The 23486-nt window shown below is 38.0% G+C and overlaps 1 protein-coding gene across 19 annotated transcripts in view; it reads right to left on the bottom strand.

The window, feature by feature from the left end:
• Positions 1-23486, bottom strand: part of adgrl2a (adhesion G protein-coupled receptor L2a) — a 114490-nt gene that overhangs the window by 28266 nt on the left and 62738 nt on the right. For 13 of the 19 annotated variants that reach the window (XM_064333404.1, XM_064333405.1, XM_064333406.1 and 10 more), the window contains exons 5-9: positions 14704-15504; positions 4262-4555; positions 2540-2643; positions 1884-2069; positions 821-859 (exon numbers count right to left, since the gene is read on the bottom strand). In XM_064333404.1, coding sequence (XP_064189474.1) covers positions 821-859; positions 1884-2069; positions 2540-2643; positions 4262-4555; positions 14704-15504 — 1424 coding nt within the window. The remainder of the gene's footprint in view (positions 1-820; positions 860-1883; positions 2070-2539; positions 2644-4261; positions 4556-14703; positions 15505-23486) is intronic. The other 6 variants (XM_064333395.1, XM_064333411.1, XM_064333412.1 and 3 more) reach the window with 1 other exon arrangement.

The raw sequence follows: 23486 nt of genomic DNA, 5'->3' as shown, positions 1-23486 counted from the left end.
CGAAGGACACAAATTGATTTGCCCTAGACAACCTTATTAGCCACAGAAAATTGTGGATTTGCGCTACTACTTTATGACACAAATGCAAATTCCTATCCTGATAAATGAACTTTCTTCAGTGGCATAAAGGTAGTTGTTTTGTAGGCTTTAGTAATTCCTTTGTGGTAAAATAAAATAAAATCCAAATAAAATCCAAATAAAATCCAAATAAAATCCAAATAAAATCTAAATAAAATCCAAATAAAATAAAATAAAACAAATACACAAATAAATAAATAAATAAATGACTGTCACCCTACAAACACCCAATGCCCAGTGTATACAATTCTTACTACAACATGTTTAATCCAATAAAAAGGCCTCTCTGCCTGTTAATATTTTTAAATAGCATACATGCTCATAGTCTTTATCTGAAGGTTTCTTTGGAGATCTACATGAGTAAAATCGCAATTCATAATGTTCAACACAGAATAAAATAAAAAGTGAGCGAAGAATATTTGCAGAACATGGAAAAGTGAGTACATACATATGTATAAAAAAAAATCAAAAATCAAAAACTCTTACAACAATAAAGAAGGAGGAAAAAAGCAGTCGGAAAATGTCACAAAAATGTCGAAATTGGACTGGATTTCCCTGCCACTTAAATCACAATTCACACTGTCAGAACTGAGGCACAATTACAGCTGTGGGAAATCAATTACACAGAGCACAGAGAGAGAGAGGGAGGCTACACAGCAATACAAAAGTACGCATGCTGCTGAGCAAGGGGCGGGGAGGGGTTGCGGACAAGCAGAGTGATACAGTAGCATAGCTCAGATACCTTCATGTATGCCCTGCATGTCCTTTCACGTTTTTGAAGCTTTTTCATTAGAAAGAAAAAAAAGATTAAAACACAGAAACACACAATTAGCAAATTTAGGAGCTTCAGCACAAGTGTCCATGCATTTAATTTGATGTTCAAGCCGTTTTTACAATATAACTCTCTACCTGTGTTGTTTTTCTTCTGACCTAGATACAGTTCTGAAATCGAACCTTCCTACACTTCCAGTCATGTAGACGTAATATCAAAGCCAGACAATACTTCCCTCAGAGCTACCTTAGAAATGATTATGCCCAGTGTAGAATACATGCATTTTAATTCACGTATAAGGACATGTTAGAATGTCAACATTGTAGATGCCCCGATATTTAAAGTTACAGTTAAAACTAACAGTTAACATTTTAATATTCATTGAACCTAACAACATTTGTATTTTGGATTGATAAATTCCACTGTAATAGAGTATATGACTGCATTTAAGGCTTGCGGCCATATTGTTCTCCCGTAAATAAAGTGTACTCCGTCCTGACTAAAGTGCACTCAACATGATGAATGGCATTTCCATGATGAATCAAAAATTGGTCTTTGGAAATGCAGTGTAAAATCACCCATGCTCATATTAAATCTGTATTTAAGAGAACAGCATACTGCCACCCACTTTAGATTTTTTTTTTTTTTTTGACATAGGAAGTGACCATCACATCTATCCCATGCACTTCTGAGACTGCATTTTTCAGTTTTGTTGGACTTAAATATATAAATATGGAGAAAAATATACCCACTGGAACTTAATAATGATCCAACATCAACAAGATAATTTTTGGAAAAAAAAAAAAAAAGAAGCTTAATATTTTCTTAGTATTTGAAGAATATCATTGCAAGTATAGAGAGAAAAAATAATAATAATTTTGTCCCACGGAGAAAGATATTAACATACATTAAAAGTTGCTTAGAACCCACAAAGAAAGACACAGGTAAATTAGAACAAAGCTTATCAACACAGAATATTTAATAAGGAGGGAAGGGCCAGAATAGCCACCAGGGGTAATGGCAAACGAAATACCTTATTAAAACTCCGGCCTGCAGAGTCCTTCTCGCTGGGTCTCAGCTCCTGTAGCTGAGCGTCTAAGATATCAACCAGCTGCTCCATCAATCTCACCGATGAACTAACATCGCCGGCAAAGATGGGTCCTTTGGTATGCTTGGCCAGCTCATTTGCAAGGTTAGCTGCATTTTCACCGCTTCTGATCTGGAGTGATATAAATTATCATCTCAGCATGGTTCAGAAAATATTGCTGTAGACGGTGAGGCTCTCCCCTCTCATTACAACATACCCATGCTGTGATGAAATATTCCTTTACACCGCTACACATGAGAAATCGGTGACTAATTAAAGCTGATAACATTCCTTGGGTTTATTAGCCAAGATTCCTTGATAAAAGCATGCCATCACAAATAGCAAGGAATGTGTAAGAATGGTGTTTTAATTAATACATTTTTGTACATAAGACACAATTCCAAAAATCCTAGGGAAAGAGCCAAGTAATATTGGTACACACAGCAGGATAGTCATTGAATAGTGAAAGGTTATATTGTTAGGCATGTATGCTGTTTTTCACGAAGATGCTGAATAATGTTCTTTCTTTTCAACTTTGGAATGAATGAATAAAAGAGTAGAGTAGGAGAAGCAGAGGAAGCACAGGGAATCCTCCAACAAACCTTCTGAGCAACTTGATTAACCCAGTGGGAGGTACAGTTGCTAAGGTCAGGCCCTTTTGGGTGCCAGACCCCAGTGGTTAGCACACACAGATAGGAGGCAGTGCCTAAGAGACAGGAGTAGAAAAACAGTTTTACTGTGTTAGTATCCCTTTACTGAGTATCTCAACACTTCAACCCCACCCCCACAAAACTTATTTTAAAAAAACTATTTGCTACTAACAAGACTTTGTACGTCAGTGATTCACGTCATTACTAACTATTAAGTTGTCTTAAACATTTATCTTCAAACAGGTAATTGCACTAGATGTTTTGACTTTTTTAAATTTTTTTTTTAAAGTAATGCTCTCTACTCTATAATTTATGCAGGGCTGCACCAAGACTCCTAAAAGGGTCCTGCAATTATTTGTTTTATCTAGTCATCAAAACAGCTAAATATGAATCAGAATGCTGATTTAATAAGGCTTTCATTAAACCTTCTCTTGTCCAGTGCCAAGAGTATACCAGATTCAACAAAAAACTGTATATTATACATTCGCATTATTCTATGCATGCTGTCACATGAAATGTTGCATAAACTATTCAATATGTTAGTCATCCTGATTAAAGAAAAACATTGCTTAATTCAAAACAGCTGTCATGTCTAGCTGTGTTCTGAACAAGATGGCTGCTCAGAGGATAGCATTGCTGTATTAAATCAAAAAAATAACAAGTGAATGCAACCATATCAATTTACCCATTCTATGGACCACTGGGTTTTAGTTGGCCAACACCTTGCCAAAGACGACAGTTTGAGCAGTGTCAATATAATGAGTTCAATGTCTAAAGACTTAATGTTTGATGAACTCTCAATTCATGTTTCACCTTTGCAGGCCTAGCTCCATTTTGTCAATACTATCCTTAGTGTTGAAACATGCCAATCTTGAGCCTCACTGGCACTTGCTCACAGAAAAGTTCTGCCTGCAGGACTGAACTAAATAACATGCTATTGTGCTTTACTAACTATATATCGGTCAATAAACCACCAATATACAGCCTTAATGCAACCTACATCAGGGAAATTTAATAGACACACTAATCTTTTACCTGCCAGTGAATAAAAAATGAAATTAATTTAATATTCAGGTTTATATAAAGCCACCTAATGGTAAGCTACAAACAACCCTATAAGTAAGAACACAGCATAGAATGAAAATGCATTTAGCTTATGTACGTTTTTTAGTTTCTTGCAAAGAACAACAAAGTATCCTTTCAGTTAAACTACTAGAACAGGTGGATGTACAAAAAAGCTACATGAGCTTGTTGCTGGACATTGGATAGTAGTGAACATTATATTTAGCAAGCTATAAATCACTGTAGCATTTATATTAGGTACTGCACTGTAGTTTGCTTACTATTGCTACAAATTGGATATTTTTTTTTAAAATTGATGATGTGTATCACAATGAAAGAATAATTAAATTACCCTTTACAATTACCATCATTTCCTCCGTAAACATGTTTCTTATGGTATAATAAATTACAGTATACACAATGCTGCATAATGCAATCCAATATTTGTAGCCCTTAGATCTTTGAATGTATTTAAGCTATTGATAAAATATCAATATTACAGGCAAAATGTATTGATAGAAAAAAAATGGATGTTCACCTCAGCCCTATTTATAACTCATGAGAGGTGGGAAATCCATTTATTTGTGGGTCAAAGCTAAATGTGGTGCTTACCTCTCGTTCCCTTGGGGCAAGGCCTCTCCACTATCATTCCTCTCTGTGTCTGGGGCCATGCTATATCCCTTTTCTCTGTACCCTCACAAAATCGCTCCGGCAAAGGGAAGGAGTCAGGGGAGGGCGGGGCTGTCGTTTCAGGAATTTCTGGAGGTGCCTTGGGCCCTTTGTTTCCTTCTCTTGGGCCGACTGTGGTGGTGGTGTTCATCTGGCCTTTCTGTGCAGTAGTGGTGGTGGTGGTAGTCGTCGTTTTGGGGAGCTCAGGGATAATGGTTGCTTCTGATATGGTTGGCACTGAAACAGATTTGAGGACAAAATTAGTTTAGTTATTTTCCTCATGGCCCTGAATCCCTTTCCCAAATCCCAAGGAATGATCCACCCTTTGAAACAGGACCATGGTGCTCAAGCCGAACAAGTTACAGAGTGCGGCTGGTAAATTATAAATATATTATGGAAAGCGAAGGCAATATTTGTTTAGTAAATTAATCCCTTTCATGAACATTTTATTCCAAACACGTTCAGCTATGCACTAAAATAACGTAATACGTAAATTAGTTAAAATAAAATAAGAAACAGTAATTAATTAATAAAATACATTTTTAGCAGATATGTTAAAACAAATTATGCAAATGTTTCACAGTTGTGTAAAATACATTGGTGTGAAACTGTATTCTAGCCATGTCAAAATGACTGCTTTCATTATGGCTTTGAATACTGTCAAAAGCATAGTTATTTTATAAATATATCAAGTTGGTGAAGCAGACCAAGCAAAACAGCATGACTCATTTTTTTTTCTTGTTCTCTGTAATTACAGATGTGCTGTTTAATTTTTCCTCTGACTTAAATATGATAAAAAACGTGTCGCTCTTGCAAAGCCATCCACACAGAGGCGTTTTGATATGGAAATCGCAGCACATTGAGATTCATGTTTTTAAATTTTTCACCCCTTAAGGGATCAGACAATGACAGCTGGAGGTAAAGGTGACAACGCACACCATGTCACTCATTATCTACAAGTTTCCTTACAGGTAGGGGGCAGGACACGAGAATCAACCGCACATTTCATAGCTTCAAGAGCATTTGACTGCTGTGACTGCACCAGTACAGTACGTCTAACTTACTGTTGAATTAAAATGCATATTATATATTAACTGAGATACATTTTGGGCAGAAGAAATTATTGTAGTATGCTCCCCACAAAAAAAGTAGTTTTTATCCATTTGTACAAAAAAACTAATTTGATGGGTGGGAAGACTTTCAGACTCTTGTTGTCACGGGATTACGTGACTGTCTGATACAATAGTCGAGACTTTGGCAGCCCTTCAAAAACACACTTTTTGTCGATGTAACATTTCAGCAAGGCAAGGATGAGGAAGCAACTATCTGTTTTGAATCAGCCTCAGCTGACCAGCAGAGATCACTCAGTGCAGTCCCTGCAGGGGCCGTCTTGGCAGTAGCAAACGTTTCATGAGATGCAATGTGTCTCGATTTAAAATGGAAGAGTTTTGGCCGGATGGATCTTTTTCGATATCGAGCTGACGTTAGATTTTGTTGCGTTTTTTCTTAACCACAACCACCCCCACCCCAACACCTCTTACCTCCAATCCTTTTCTCAAAATGCATAATTCCTTGGCGCTATGCTGTCACAGCGTCTGAAAGCCTGAGGCCAGTTCAGAGAATATCTGTGCTTTCCACAACTATAAATAACCAATGGAGGAACCTTCCACAACAATGTGTTGAATACTTTTTGTTATCCAGTTTAATTCACATCCTGGCTGAATGAATGACCTCATTAGAAAACAGAGCAGCATAGCAACATGCTGATAAGGCCTCTAACATTCAGTGATCATGACAATTTCCTATCTATCACATATAACATCTTGACGAAATACATGGCTGGTTTTGAGTCTGTTCAGTTCAGGGGTAGTAAAACAAGGAAGGGGGGGGAGGGATGAATAATTTAACTTTGCATATGAATTTATGAAAAGAAAAAATGAAACACACCACAAAACACCGGCAAACATGTTTTGACATTTGGGTTATCATTTTCACCATGTCTACAGGGTGATCACCATGTGCGCTGTTTTTATAAATGTTTCCAGCAGGCTACTTGTATTGGATTGCTGTAATTCTTTAATTGGTGAGTTAAACTGTGAAAAATTGTGCCTCTTTGATGTTTTGTTTTACAAGTCAGCAGCAGCATTACTTGGAACCTCTGTAACCTTCTAGAATATGCCTAGGGAGTTATTTTTTCCAACTGCTAATTTCCTTCCCTGATTCATTGTGCTTATTTAATAATGTTTCTAGTGATAATGATAATGCTTTCCAGTTGTGCTGTGGACTTACAGGGCTACAGTGAGCAGTAAACAGGTACGCAGGATACACACTGTAGTTCTGTTATGAAAGATTTCAAAATTCATTAACTCTCATTACCTATAGACAGACATTTCATGTATAAACATGATCATTCAAACTTAATCACAGAGAGTAGCAGAGTCACCACGGTGGGACTTCATCGATCGTTTAAATGACAAACCTAAACCAACTCATGCATCAAAACTGACCACCAGCAATACAAAATATTTCAGCTCAATCTAAACGAGTGCCTATTCACACTTTTCCCCACAACTCCCCCCCAGTTATGATTCTTTTGATTGCAACTGAGGCAATCAAGCAGGCTGGGAACAAAGAAACACAATCCTCAATTAACATGGCTGTCTGACACTTCAGCCAAGACAGGCCTTCAATTAGGTGTCATGGAATGAGAGGCTGTGAAACAGAGATCTTATAAATTATTGAGATACTCAGAACAACCGTATTTATGGCCTCTATATGATCACACCCTACTTGCAATCCCGGAAACAATATCTGTAGCCCTGCCAATGAGCATACAGGGCTTTGTTTTAGTTGAATCAAGACAATAATTGGTGAAAAGACAGATGGGAGTAAAACACCTGTCTCTTGTAGTCAGCAGGTTAACAACCCCAATAACAACAATGATTAGACTTCACTAGGGCTCAGCACTCAGCACTAAAGTGAAGAAATTAGAACTGACAGCAAGTGTACCCTTATTATTATGCTTAACTGCTGCAGTTGTCAAGAGGAAGGTACGAGTTTTCAAATGAGTAATGTTTTGCTCAAGTGATTAAAAAATCTATTAATTAAATTTTTAAAAAAAATGAAACATATGATTTAATTTATTTAAAACACATAAAACGTATTGGTCCTGCTCCAGTTGTCACTCTGAAAACTTTGCTTTGGGAAGCAAAACTCTTTTAAAATATTTTTTTGTTCTTTTCCATGCAAGAGCCCCATAAGCCTTTATCAGTTGAGAAATGCATGTTCCAGGTGGCAAGCACCTATTCATGGTGGCGTAATAGCTACTGGAATAAGACAATAGTGGCTTAAGAACTTAAAACTTTGTTTCTGAGATCAAAATGATGCCAGGTATCTCTGCAGGGAATCCAAAAAATGAATCAAGCAAAGAAAGAAATGAATAAACCATCTGCTTCATAAGAAATTATTTGCAAAACAGTTAACCCTTCATAAACCTGCAGTGTAAATCTGAAGTTGACAAAAAACTTAAAATATCTATTTAAAAAACACAAATTGGTAGTATAATATTATAGGATGGAAGAGTGAGTACAGTGAAAATTATAATGAGCCTGACCAGACTCTAGGAATAAGATGAGAGAATAAGCTTCATGACACTACACACAAATTCTGTACCATAACAGCACTAAAAATAACAGTAACATAACTAACATAATAACTGCAGTAAAAAGTATAATGAGTACATGTCTGCAGATACTGGGAAAATGCAACCACATTATAATTGGTATGGGGCTATGCAATCATTTACCTTACATGGCCCACATATTGGAAGAATTCCTGCAGTTGATGTGCACCTATTGGTTTATTAGCTTCCACATTCTTGTGTTTGCTGATTGCCCTTCAAAATGTTTGTGTATTGACAACATGCTCATTAGAGGGAGGTAGGTTAATATTTCTCCTTCAAACAAATCTATCTTTGAACACTTTTTTATGTTTCTTTAAGGTTACTCATACAAAAGGCAAACACAAAAAGTTGAGAGTCACCACTGTGACTTCCAACATCTATTCTACTTTTCTTCGGTGTGGTTTTGTATGTGCATGCTATTGTTGTGGTTGGGAACTGTTTGCAAGGAGCTTTTCATAAATTGTATGTGACTACCAAACCACTGGTTTGAACCACTGTAGGTCCATACACACTATACAAATTATGCAAGCAGTCTATTTGATGCCGTGAAATACTTTTCTTGAGTGTGCATTTGGTAATGCCTGGGCCATTTACAGATCCGAATCAAACATTTTACCAACGCATTATCTTCGTTTAACGTTCAGCAAAATCTTTACAACAGTATGACTAAGCGGCTGGGCATTATGCAGTCTGAATGCCTGATGCAGACATAGTACACTGCCCGAAAGGAAGCTGAGGGCGATTTTTCTCTGCGAAAGGCATTGAAACTGCTTAATGCCCAGCCCTGAGGTCAACATCCTGCTTATGCAACAGCTTACCAACAAAAGGCATAATTTTAGCCAATCAAAATATTACTTCAGCATTCCAGCAAATGTCAGAAACCCTGTACCACTCAGCAATGAATGCTTCTTTCTAGCTCCTCTCTTGACCGGGCTAGGTAGCAAGCTAGTTTAATGCTTGGTTCACCGTCACTCACGTTGCCTAATATTAAAATCCAGTTAGGTTTTTACGACTGAATGGTCTCAGAATGTTTGTTATGACAGATAGCTAGCTATAAAATGTGTGTATGTATACTATATATATATTTTTTTAATTTTTTGTGTGTGTCAGTCAGGGCCCTTGGAATCTTACAGGGCTCCTGCACACACAGTATATGACCTAAATTATCTGGAGCTGCTTTTCGTGGTTTGGGCTACCTTAGTTCCAGTGAAATCTTAATGCTACAGCATACAATCACATACTACATAATTCTGTACTTCCCCAACAGTTTTGGGAAGGGCCATTCCTGTTTCAGCAAGGCAATACACAGCGAGGTGTCTCGGAACGGAGCGTTTGGGTCCTACATACCCGTTCCGTGACACGAGGTCCATATAGATGAGTTTTTGTCAAGAATGGTGTGGAAGAACTTGAACAGTGGAAGGCCTGCACAGAGCCCTGACCTTAACCCCATCCATCAACAACAGGAAAAGCCAACTATGAGCCAGGCCGAATTGCCCAATCAGTGCCCACCCTCACAAATGCTCTTCTGGCTAAATAGAAGCAAATCATTGCAGCAATGCTAGTACTGTGAATCTCTGTAGATCTGGCCTTGAACCTCTGAAGAAAATATATAAGTAAACTCTATTTCACCAATAAACCTATCCCGAAGCTTTCAGAACTGCACATAGGTGTTGACTTCTGTGCCATTAGTGCAATCCACAGAAAGGTGGATTGCACACAAGGGCTCTGCTCATCATAGGATAAAAATGTTCTTCCAATCAATGCAGAGTGCTAAAGAAGAAATTAATAAATTAATTATGAATGTAGAGGTAAAGCTCCAAAGGACTGCTGCTGGGTGCTGAATCATAAATAAGAGTCTGTGGGCACTGTCATTCAGTATCCTAAAGTCTACCTTGATCAGAGGCCAGACACAAATCTCTGCCAAACATACCAGTACTCATCTGTAGGGACAAGGACATATGACTATAGAGAACAATGGAGGACGCTATCAGCAACAGCAGTGACAGAAGCGCTCGTGTACATATACACACCTGAGACAGAAAGAATAACAATGGTAATTTTCCACATCAGTACATTTCTTTCACATTGTATCCACTTCGATGCATTGCACATTCACTTAATATTGTTCATACAAACAGTGCTATCTTTAACATTTTCCCCAGAACCCTGATCTTTGATCCTGCATAACTTGGGGCATGTACAGAGAAGCATTTACAATTCTGATTCAGAGCACCTTGGACCACTGCAGGCTTTGTTATACATATTCAATTCAGCCATTCAATTCACTCCGGTTGCATTTCTATTCCTGGTGCATTGGGTATGTGCATGTGCAGCATGTGATTTTCATTTTTTTTTTTTTAACACCCTGGTGCATTTGTTTTGAAACAGATCCATAATTAGGACATACAGCTACATTAAAAGGAGAACCATTTGTGATATTAGTGATTACAAATCTGCAGTTTAATGGGGGGTGAGTAACTGGAAAATGATACATGGCCCCTAAAGTGGGTAGGGGAATGTATAAGTTATTTCTTGGATATATAATACGTACCCATTTGACGGCACGTGCTACACAATATAGTCAACTCAAGTGAAATTATATTTGCCTGCAATAATGAAGAACGCGTGGGAGATTGTTTCACTGCATTTTTGTTCTGATATATTCAGTGAGCTCCATAATGTTTGGGACAAAGGCATATTTTTCATTTTAGATTTGTAATCAAACAATTTATATGAGCTTAAAGTGCACGTTCTTAGCTTTTATGTAAGGGTATTTTTACACTTTGGCTTCACCAAGTAGAAATTAAAGCACTATTTATACATAGCCCCCCATTTCAGGGCACTATAATGTTTGGGACATATTAATGTCATGTAAATAAAATAAGCCATGTTTAGTTGCATATCCCTTACATGCAATGACTGCAATAAGTCTGTCACCCATAGACATCGCCAAGTGCTGAGTATCTTCTCTGATAATGCTCTGCATGGACTTTGCTGCAGCAGTCTTTAGCTCCTGCTTGTTCCAGGGGCTAGTTTGCTTAAGGTCTCTTTTCAGCATATGCAATGCATGTTTTGAATCGGGTGATCAGGTGGCCTGTCAAGAATTTTCCAGTTTTTGCCTTTGAAAAACCACTTTGTTGCTTTAGCAGTACGTTTGGGATAATTGTCTTGTCATAGGATGAAACACTATCCAATGGGTTTGGTGCCATCTGATTGAACCTGAGTAGATAAGATGCATCAGTGCACTTCAGAATTAATTCTGCTGCTGCTATCAGCAGTTACAGTACATAATCAATGAAAACAAGTGAGCCAGTACCAGTGGCAGCTACACATGCCCAAACAATAAAACCCCACCACCATGTTTCACAGATGAGGGGGGTTGCTTTGGATCTTTGGATCTTCCTTTTGGTCTCCACACTTTGCTCTTGCCATCACTCTGATACAAGTCAATCTTAGCCTCATATGTCCACAAAACACATTTGCAGAACCCTGCAAGCTCTTTTAGGTACTTCTTAGCAAACTGTAGCCTGGTCATCCTGTTGTTGTGGCTAACTAGTGGATTTCATCTTGCAGTATAGCCTCTGTAGTTCTGTCAGTTCTGTGGATAGCAGTCACTGACACATCCACGCCTGCCTCCTGAAGAGTGTTTCTGATCTGTTGGACAGGCGTTTGGGGCTGTTTCATTATTGTGAGAATTCTTTGGTCATTGACCATAGAGGTCTTCCTTAGCCGACCAGGCCTTTTGCGATTACAGAGCTTACCAGTGCTCTCTTTCTTTTTGATGCTGTTCCAAACAATTGATTTTGGTAAGCCTAAGGTTTGGCCTATGTCTCTGGCTGTGTTATTCTTATTTCTCAGCCTCATATAATGGCTTCTTTTACTTTCAGTGGCACAACTCTAGTCCTAATTTTGACAATGTCAAAAACATATATAAGGCAATCAAAAGCCAAGGGAGCAATTGAACACCCCTGACTACATTGTCCCAAACATAATGATGCCCAGGAATGGTGGGACTATGTGTAATAAAGTGCTGTAAGCTTTACATAGTAAAACCAAAATGTAGAAAAATACCACTTAATAAAAGTTGAGAATCTGCACTTTAACATTTGATTACAAATGTAAAATTGTGGAGGGTAGAGCCAAATAAAAAAATATATGACTTTTCCCTAATATTATGGAGCTATATGCCATTTTACATATGGATTTCAGTGTGCCTCAGTGTGAAGCAAAACAATGTACAAGCTGTCTTTTTATAAAGATAAATGAAAATAAGCTATTCTCTGCCCTGGCAAGTGCATATGAAAAAGCAGATGACCAGATAACATCCAAAGAAAATCAAACTGAAAAAAAATAAAATAAATCAAAGCACTAGAAACACTGGTTTCTAAATTATATGCCTTATAATAGCTATACACCAAATTGTAATATAGTAATAATAAACAGTCCTAAAATGCATAATTAATTTTCATCATGTGAATTATGTTTATGCTACAGTTAATGTGTCATAGCAATGCCAGAATGAGACCAAACAGCATAAGCCAAATGACTTGTATCCTTATGAAAGTGCTTCTAAAGTGCTGTGAACATTAGTTCAATAGTCAAACAAGGATAATGAACCCACACAGATGTCTTATTGCAATGCAAGAAATACATCTCTTCAAATAACAATATTATACAGACATATTCATGAATACACTATGCTGACAGTAATAATTGTGTACTTACACAGTAAAATGTCTGGGGTTAATTCAACTCTAAGTATTAATTCAACTCTCAATAGATAACATTTGGTACAGAGTGGGATGGCCATTTTCAAAGATTTCTGAAAACCACTGTAAAAATATACGTATGTGGAAGCACTAATCATCACTTGTGAAATATGAAAATAAAGCTAATGTTGCGAAAATTAAGCACTGTCCATTTTGAAACCTAATTGTCATCATCACTGTCAATGCTATCCAGATACATATAATGTGCAGTCATTATGATTTGCTGTATTGAGTCTACTTTTACATTATCATGAGCAGAAGCTTCATTTTTATTTTAAATCAGTGACTTACGATAATTACATTTTCCCATAGATAATCTGCCACTAATTACAGATGAAATTAATTAAATTAAATGACAGAATGGCTTCAGTCAATTATTGAGCAAATAACCCCCCCCCCCCAAAAAAAAAAAAAAAAAGTAATTGGCCAGTTCCACCAGCTGATATTCTAGCTGGATAGTTTTGATGTATTATATTTATGTATTGCATTAAATGTATTTGGTCTATTATCTTTCCCTGTTGTGCCAAATTTAAATCACATTAATAAGAATTGAACTGAATCAAATTGAATTGATAACTAGTATGTACCTATGATATGTCAGGAGGTCATTAACGGAAGCAAACAAATGTTGTGGCTTATATTGACTTCCCAATTGCAATAGTGCACACACTTTTCATCGATTTGTCCACACATATTTGTTTAGATGTGTGAGACTGTTTCAATGCCTAATTAAATGTGATTCATTAACAAGATTTACGTGCTCAGGCTTTAATAGATAAATGGTATGAATAAAACAACTTAACACTATGGGTGTTTTAATTCCATAAGTCAGCAGCGTTTTCATACACACCAATGCTATGCCTAGGTAATAATAATGTGGTTTCAGAATTATGGAGATGTACATAAGAACATGCAGTTTGGTGTTTGTGATATGAAGTACATTTTATCTTATTGCATTACAACACTTCAACTTTAATTTTAGTTATGCTGCAAATATTTAAATGAAATCAACTTTTTCAATACCTGTCGCTGAACCTGTCAAATACCAATTCTCCAACAGAGTGGGGTCCAAGATACATTGCCTGGACTGAATCAGGAGATTTTCAGAAACATAAAAGTTGTCAAGTAAATACATGAATAATATGCTGTGGTGTGACAATCTGAGGACAGTTTCTTGACCTCCAGACTCGGTACATGCTGCATTCCTTGGAATCTGGCTTTTGGGTGAGAAGGGATTACGTATAGTAATTATGGTTATTATACCCCTGGTATAGAGACTATCTGGTGTTAAGTCTGCCTCATTTCAGTTCTTGAGAGCTAAATTAAAAACCTCTCCTCTGGCATGACCCTGATTGATCTCGTTTCTCTGCACAGTCTGGTGCTTCTTCCCTAGGACACGCCACACTTCACACTACCCTGTAAGTGTTAACTGTTTGTTCAAAGGCCTAAAGGGACTCCGGGCTCTGCACTAGCGGGCGAGACCTATTGTTGCCCCCGAGGCAGACAGCACACCTGCCTGGGCAGGTAGGATTCAGCCTGATGAGGTTAAATCTCCTCGCGAGCAGAGCTCATAGTCTCACCCCATGGGTATTAGCGCAAAGGGTGTGCGGGGTACTGTAAACACTGTCGACTCGCAGAAATCCCTGGGCACTGATCCCTTATGATATGGTAACTGAGTTGGTGATTTTGTTTACTGCTGAGCTGTATTACTTCAGTCTGCCATCCCTACTATACCCAACGAGCTCCTGTTACATATCTAACATGTATTTGATTCTAAATTAAAAATCAGTCATCTGTAACATGGCCAAATGCAAGAGGGGGAATACTAAAGGGATGTGGGGCACACACTGAATGCTTGTTCATATTACTAGGTCAAAACACACATTTTTTTCCCATGCAAGAATGAAAGTTAAAAAAAAAAAAAAATTATTTACCTTGTGCGGGGTCCGGGGGTCCAAACTCCAGATTATACCTCAATATGTAATAATTATTCCACACATATAGCTGGTTATCTCTGGGATTATAATCCACAGCTGCAATATACTGGTACTGGTTGGGAAAGTGAATATCCACGTACTCGCCCCGGTTCTGTTTGGTGTTGTAAATGTAGTCGATCAGGCTCTTGCTGACTTCGCTCTCATTGTCCTCGTACGTGGACCTCACTACGTAGAGGACTCCGCAGATCATGAAGGCGTTGGAGGCCGAACGCTTGTCATACGTCGTCTCCCAGGTCGCCTCGAACCTGAGGGTGTAAGGGTTCAACTGGCTGATGACCATCATCCCGTTATTTTGCTCTGTGGCATAGATGACCCACAGGCCATTCTCATCTACGGCCAAGTCGATGTCAGTTTTCCCCCCCCACTTGTAGGGCGAGGTGTCGTGGTAGTTGGCATTGTTGATGATGGCCTCCCCACTTTTGATCCGGGTCCTCAGGTCAAACTTGACTATGTTTCGGGTCCGTTCCTTGTTAAAAAACACTGCACCGTCATACACCACAAATCCAGTGCCGTCCACCCGGTGAGGAAGTTTATACGTTGTGGTTTGTCTAGTATTTTGGAAGTCATCAAGTGAAGCATACTCAATAAGCGTATCTGTGCGATAAGGAGTCCAGGGCATGAAATAGATTTTGTCCCCCGCTTGAAGGGGGTCTTTGCACCATGCTCCTGCTTGTTGCTCCGCCTCGTACAGAAAGGAAGTATCTCCAACTGCTTTCAGTGTTCCAGGACAAACAAAAACTAGTAATGGGGGAGAGTAAAACAAGAGACAAATTTAAGTAAACGAAACATCAATGAGCAGTCATATATTGAAACAGGCCACTTGGAGGTCTATATTGTTTTTTTGTATTTTTTAATTGTCTTGGAAATTGTGCTGTCCAAGAAAAATGGGACAAAAAAATTATTTCAGTGGCCAATGGACTACAAATGACAGATATTCTCAAGCAGTATTTGGAGTTTGGTTTTGTGCATGGAAAAAAAGGAGTATTAAACAATTAATATTATATAAAATAATATATTAAATTTCTGAAACACTGAGGTCTTGCTTCTTGGACTTATGTACAGACACTGAAACTAAAAGGAGGGGAAAATAGAAAAAAAAAAAAAAAAAGAAAACAATTGCCCTGTAAATAAAAGCAGCCAAATAAAAACAGTTTGTGACAAAGGGTGGTTTAAAGAGCACAATTCAGTATGTCTGTAAATGTTGGTTGTGTGACACTTTTTGATTACACCACCTTTTATCTTGTATCAGACAGGCTTGTTACAAGTGGTGCAAATGTCACATCTTTTAAATTTTATATAAATGTTGAAAACTCTACTTTGATTTTTTTTTTTTTTTTTTCAGAAACACAAAACAAAGAATCAAAGGTGCAGAGAAGAAGTGGCGGGACTGAGGGGAGGGAGAGGGCAGAGAGAAAGACAGTAGAAGCAGCGAGCTCTAAAAGGCTGAGAAACCCTGTTACCATGACATGCTATGGAGAGGGTTTGAGAAGCCAGGCAAAATGAGATTGTGCTAACAAGAGAAAGCACCCAGGGGTATGGAAAAAGAACCCCTAAGGAGTCCAGTCACTACACCCCATTTACTTCTTTATGCTGCCAGTGCATTATCAGATTCTTAATAATTTTACTTCCATGGTTACAGTTTACTGACCTTTTACAGTTCTGAAGAGTTTTTTTTTTTCTTTTTTTTTTTTTCTACTGCCTGCTAGGATCAGAACACCAGTAGGGATAGGAAGGTTTACAACCATATGCCACAAAACAAGGAGCTAGGGTTTGGATCGTGTCAGTTATTTACCTTTTTGCTCCACTTCTATTTTAAGCGTTGGAAGAGAGAATGAAAAGGAGTGCAAGGAAAAAAAAGAGATTAACATGAATTAACTATCATCGCTATGGTTACACACTCAGTAACATATGATATGAGACAAGGACAAAGATACCTATTTTGGCAAGGGGAAAACAAAGAGAAAGTGAATTAACATTAGACACAGCAGGCGACCCCTGACATGAAGAGAAGATCAGGTTAGGAGGCCGAGGCCAATGAAAACATGTACAATGTCATGACATCCGGACAAAGCCCTCTGCTGTTGTTAGCAGGGTCAAGAGATAAGAAGTGACACACCCGCCTATCAAGAGAACGCTAAAGCATTTAATATTTGCTTCAAATGGATGGCAAAATTAGAACAACACATTCTCTCTTTAACTCATTATGATATACAAGCAACATAGTGCAGCCTGAAACAAATGATAAAATAAACCAAACAAGATATGTTGGCTTTGGTGTGGCCAAATGTCATATTTTGAATTAAAATAAATACAACTTTAAGTAAAAAAATGTACAATAGATCAAGCGTATTATTACAGTAATAGTAATATGCCAAATATAATGATATGCCAAAACATTTATTGTATTGGTATTGTTACAAACATTACAGCGATGTCTTTTCTGTATTGCAATACGCACATGGAGAGTAGTCGTGGAGTTCTTGATAACAACCACAAAGCAATGTGTTTCAATGTCTAGAATTTATATGAATTGGCTGCAAGCCAAAGCCTGTAAACATACTTTTTGAATCTGAGAAGTTAAGTGCAAGCAATAACAATTAACACTCTATATTTTCTACTGTTTATACAGTGTGGACTATTACTCCTTCAGCTGATGAAGCAACACTGTTTAAATGACTGGTAAATCATAGGTTACCTGTTTTTAGCAGCATAGGAAAACATAAATTTCTAACCTTGGAGTCAACCTGTTCACTCAAAGTCATGTTTGTTCAACTCCTAATTACATGAGTGCCAAGGTAAAAACTACTTGATCACGTCGTGTAAGTTTGAGTTTGTGGCTTGCAGTCCTATGGTGGCTGTGATATTAAAATATCCACTCGATATAACACTCATACAAAAAGTTCTACCACCCACTCATGTATTTTTTTCAAAGAAAATTGGCTCACTTAAATAGTCACTTACCACCACATTATTCACCTTCAAAACGAATTGATTATTTTTGATACTTGGAAAAAAAACAACTAATTAAAATGCAAAGCACATTGATACTAAAAAAAACTGTGTATCAGTGAATTTTCAAAATGGTATATTGCCTGGGCTTTTGAAGCAACAATGGCCCAGATTCAATCATACTACCACTTTGCACGTAGCATGTAACATTGGATGAGACTCATGAGGACAAATGTGTGCTTTGTAGGGAATGTCAAGACTCATTCCAGGCCTAAAGGTACAATGCATTTCTACAGGTTTATGGGTGCACCATGTACCCATAAATGTGTGTGCATGTGTGTGTGCATGTGCGAGTGTTTGTGTGTGCGTGTGTACTTTATGGGTCATTTACATAGCATGTTTCAACACATTTTTAAATGATGCCACTACTGAGTGATGGTGCACATAATTATAATGCAAGAGGTCAAGTACTAGGGAGCTTCCCTTGCCAAGCTGGACATCATAGTTCATTGAGTATGCTAGAACTAATTACCGTCTGTAAGTGTGTGCAAGTTATCCCAGTGTGTGCTGAAATTAGCTGGTGGTTAAGAACAGAAGGGTAGCTGTAACGCAGCGACAGGTAAGGGAGATCAAATGGTGACTGGCTTTCAAGATCTGCCAAAAGTGTTCTTCAGATGTCCAAAACCTCTTGTCATGGTTTTGGACATCTGTATTATAAATTATGATCCCCTTGCTTTAGCATGTTATTAAAATGAAGGGTTGGTAAAGCTGAGCTGTCACCTCATATAAAAGACATTGATCTTACACACTGGAAGTGGTGGATGTTGGATCACATTTAAGGTTGTGGCACTGTATTGATTTACGTATATATTCCTTGCCTATCAGTATGAGCATCAGCACATTAGGCAACATCAGCATGATTTATTTACTCATCTTTGGGGGATGGCACATATTAAAAAGTAATTGACACACCATACATTTGATTATTAATGTGTCCGCACTTGTGTGTGTGTGTGTGTGTGTATGTGTGTGTGTGTGCGGGGAGCTCCATAATGTTTGGGACCAATAAATATTTTTCTTAGCAGTTGGGATCCAAAGCAGCCCCCTCATCTGTGAAACAAGGTAGGTGTTATGGTTTGGTTATGTATGGCTGCTACAGGCACTTGCTCATGTGTCTTCATTGATAATGTAAACTGCTGATAACAGCAGCAGAATTAATTCTGAAGCATCTTATGTACTCAAGTTCAAGAAAATGTCTCCAACTCATTCGCACTCATCTAACAGACATGACCCAAACTATATTACTTATATAAGTGTGTGTGTGTGTGTGTGTAAATAGATAGATAGATAGATCACCAAAATGATCAATGTCTGAATATCAGTCAGCATTATATAAGTTGACTGAATCTGGGCCATAATGTAGAGCCGGTTTTCATAGATACCAAAGGTTGCCACCATACAGCACTGAGTAACAAAATATGGAGGGGAAAAGTAAGAAAAGATTTGTCTCTATTGGTTAAGTATATCAAATTTTATAAATTCATATCATATAAGGTCTCATTAAAATTCAGCAATATTCAAACAGTGCAATCACGTCATCTAATGATATATGGATTCAAACACAATCAGGCTTATTCATAAAAGCCAAGATGTCTGTGTTTTCCAAAGTGATGGCAGTTTTCTTGTCGTGATGATAAAAGTGAGGGTATTATTGTTTTATTCCTCATGGTATATTACCTTATATATCACCATAACCAGTGAACATTTTTAACATTCAGACTGATGTGTTACAACAGAAGTGCACCGAAATACATTTCACACAGAGGAACAGATAAACTATTTCTTTATGTCTGTATTCACTTTTATATTATATTAAATTACATAAATAATCAACATACCAACCACGTGTTGGCCTGTTTCAGTGCTGCAATAGCCTCCAAAAATTCAGGACAGCACGGACTAGCACAGCAGTGTCCTCTGCAGTGAACGTCCAATTTTCACTCTGCTATACGCTAGCTGGGTTGTGCAGCTGTTGCATCGGAGGACTACGCTTTATGCACAAGCGGCGCAGGCAGACTGCAGGTACTGCTCTTGCAAAATGAGGCAGGGGGAACTCTGTCAACCGAAACCGTCCTTCCATGGGAAGCATTATGTGCCAAATGTGCAATGCCCTGGGGGGGGGGGGGGGTGTGGGGGGGGGGCTCCTGACTACAGTTGACACTGGCGTAGTTGACACTGGTGCAGTCAGATTTAATTTCAGGCTGCGAGGTATGTTGCTGCTGCACTAATGCTGACTAGTGCTTTAGCTGGACATGCTTCCCAGAAGGGCCTGAACGGATGCTATTTTTACAATTGCATTTGAATTTTATTAACCACACTCATACCACGAACACACATGCATATACGCACAGAATATATAATTGAGGAAGTTTTGATAATAAAATCTTTTTAAAAATGTCTTTATGAAATGCACTAAAAAGATGGTGTGCTTTTAGCCCCTGCCATCACAACATTCACAATAGCTTTTATGAATAGCCTTTTTAGAATTTACATATAAAAATGTCAGTAACAAACCATTTAAAATTGATTCTAAGAAATAAACCCCAAAATTTATTCATAGAAATGGACCTACATTTTGTAATCATCTTTTGCATCTTCATTCAACACTACAACTACGCCACTAATCCATTCTTGCCCTTGAATTAAAGCATGTAGAATTCATGACAAAACAGTCATTCTGTAAAACATCTAAATTATGGACACGTCACCTCAACATACATTGTTTGAGTTAGCCGTCATGCATATTCTGAAAGATAAGAGTTAATATCAGAGAAACATCTAATTGTAATCAATGCCATTTTTACATTTTTATTTTTGATGTAAAGACATCAGGCATGCTCAGTGAGGAGAGTGCAAATGAGTGAGCTGGATTCTGGCTGCCAAAGAAATCAAACACAGAACAAAACAATTTCAGTTTAAGTAATTTGCTGGTGAGAGAACAGGAGGAGAGAATCTGGAAAGGAAAGGAGACAGGAGTCTTGAGTAGATGTTAGTGAAAAAATAAATAAATAAAAAATCTTGCAACCAGTAACCAGTTCTAGACAGAAGATTGTACAAAGCAGTTTGGAAAGAAAGGTTTCTGCAGACTGTACAAGGGAAAAGGGAATGAAAAAACATAAAAAAGGTCATTCACAAGACAGCTCAGATGCTCCCACCCCTTTTAAACTGTACATTCAGCAACATTTAGAACAACCCCGATAACTCTGTAGTTTCATATTGTGCCCTTGCGATTAGTTGTTCATTAATTCCATACTTAATACACATGTGCACAACTTTATCTCCAGTGAAGTGAAATGATTACTCCTCTTCTTTTCTCAATGTACACTATTACACAAAATATTCAATGAATACATTAATGTTTCAGATTTTTCATGAACGTACTTTACTGTAGTCAGGGAAGAGGTTGGCAATGCGTCATATATATGCAGACATTATGCCCCTCACTGTGGCCTGTCAAGATGACAGGCACAATCAGTGACTCCAGCATTCCTAAGTACTTTGTTGTTTTTCTCAGTAATAGACAGTAGGGCAGCAACTCAATTAGCAAATAATGCCAATGAGTCAACTATGAGCGTATAATATAAGGGGAAAAAAGAGAAGTATAATGGCAAATCTGTGGGAGTGAAACTCCACTTGCTTGAATGGACATTGATTAACATTGGCAAACAAATGATGTTTTTTCCCCCTCATAGATATAAAGCTTTATTTCTGTAGTGCAGTTAGGAACATGGTTGAGTGCCGAAATACATGGCATGGAATAAAATGACATCTGATTGCTTCAGAAGGCAGTTAGCATATCTTAGCATATCTCTGCATTTTTATGAGATGGCATAACAACGGCTCAAAAAAAGAAATCAGTGCTAACATGTTTTGAACATGTACACAATATTCTTGATGAAGGCACTCCCTCACTCTTATGTTGCATGTTTTAAGGCAATCAGTGCGGCGTATTCGAGAGGCTATTATATGACAAGAACGGAAGAAAGCTAATGGTTCATATTTTGCGCCTCACCACAGATATAAACTACCAAATGAGTACATCTCTCAAGATAAGCTATGCTAGATTGTGGTGGTGCTGGTGGTGGTTGGGGTGGGGGGGGGGGGGGGGGTGTACAAGAGGATCATGGGAACATATGTATTGTGGTCACGTTAAAGAAAATAAGCTAAGCTATCCAGTTAGAAAAGAGGGTTCCAATAAGAACCATAACTATATGAATTACACAGCACATTTCTGAATGTGAATGGTAAGGACAGATTGTTTCTTGAGCCATGTTTTGTGGGGTTTGCAATATTTGCTTTTGTGCAAAAAGAAGTTGGTTTCCTTTCATGTCGCTTAGAAAAGAACACAGAAAGCGATCCCTTGAAGGGAATTCATTAATAATTAGCACATTCCTTTAAACAAATAAATACGATCAAGTGAAAAGTTTATCTTGTGTATTAATACACCCTGATTAAATATAGGGACATGTTGGATGCTAAACTAGACAAATGTTCTAGATCCATTTATTCTGACATATTAGGAGGTGTTCCTGTACTGCAAATTGACTCAACTCATCAAGGTGTTCCTGTACTGTGAATTGACTTATCTAATTAAACAGCATGCGTCCGATCGATCTTCACTCTACCTTTGAGATGAGGAGGGTTCTATGCATGCTTAAGGGGGATGTGATTGTTTGTTTATCTTGAAAGGTTTTATATAATGCAACCTAAGGATGGATTAACGCATGGGCCAGCTGGGCATGTACCTACTGGCCCACGACAAAAAGGCGCCCAAAAAATGGCTAAAAGTAAACAAATAAAAAACTGTTTTAATTAATATAAGCCAATATACAATATACAATGATAATTTTCAATTGAATAAAAATTGGTTTTGGTTGGTGGTGAGGAATATGAAGCAGCCAATCATTGAAGGCATTAGTGACAGGTAGCAAGGGACCACTTTGATTGATATAACCTTGCTTTAACGTGAAGGAAGCAGCCATTCGTGAAAATGTATCTTTCAATTTCTTGCTTTTAAAAAGCACAGTCATGGGATAGCACCAGCACGGAAGAGGCTAAGGTAACTGTTAGCCACAGCACCGCATCCACACAAGACCAACAGCAGGGTAGCAGCAGCAGCAGCGACTGCACCACAGCCACCTGCACATTGTGGCTTGTAATTCCACCAATATTGGCTGTCAAAGACGAGGCCTGTCCTCCATCACCACAGCCGGGTGCACAGTAGCACCCCCTCTGCCGTGAAACCAGTAAAGTACAATCTGCCGGCTGGCTAGCCTGATAACTAGTCCACCTGCATTTTCTGCACAACGTGCAAGTAGGAACTTCCATGTTGGTAAATGGCCAAAGTTAATATACAGCAATAAATATATAGCACCTGCTGTAATTAACTTATTGTTGGACTGTATACTATACTCTAATAAGCTTGTTATTTGCTCTCCCTTGCTCTCGCACAGCAAGTTGCGCAAGAGCTAGCTAGCTATAGGTGAAGGTGCTATTGCTTGCTAGCTGTGTTTACAATAGCTTGCAGTCAGTGTGTAAAACGAGTTTAGTGACAACTTTACAAAGTAGAGTTGATGAAGTTAAGCATAAAAGACAGCTAAGCATAAAAAACATTTTTTGTGTTTTGGCTAGGCTGACAAGACATCCTCTTGTTCTGTGACATTTATTATTTTTTTGACTGAGGTTATGGTCTGTCTCTGGTAATGCCACTA

This window comes from Anguilla rostrata, chromosome 4 (assembly GCF_018555375.3).
Source record: "Anguilla rostrata isolate EN2019 chromosome 4, ASM1855537v3, whole genome shotgun sequence".
Taxonomy (NCBI): Eukaryota; Metazoa; Chordata; class Actinopteri; order Anguilliformes; family Anguillidae; genus Anguilla; species Anguilla rostrata.
This window is presented reverse-complemented; position numbering and strand designations above follow the sequence as displayed.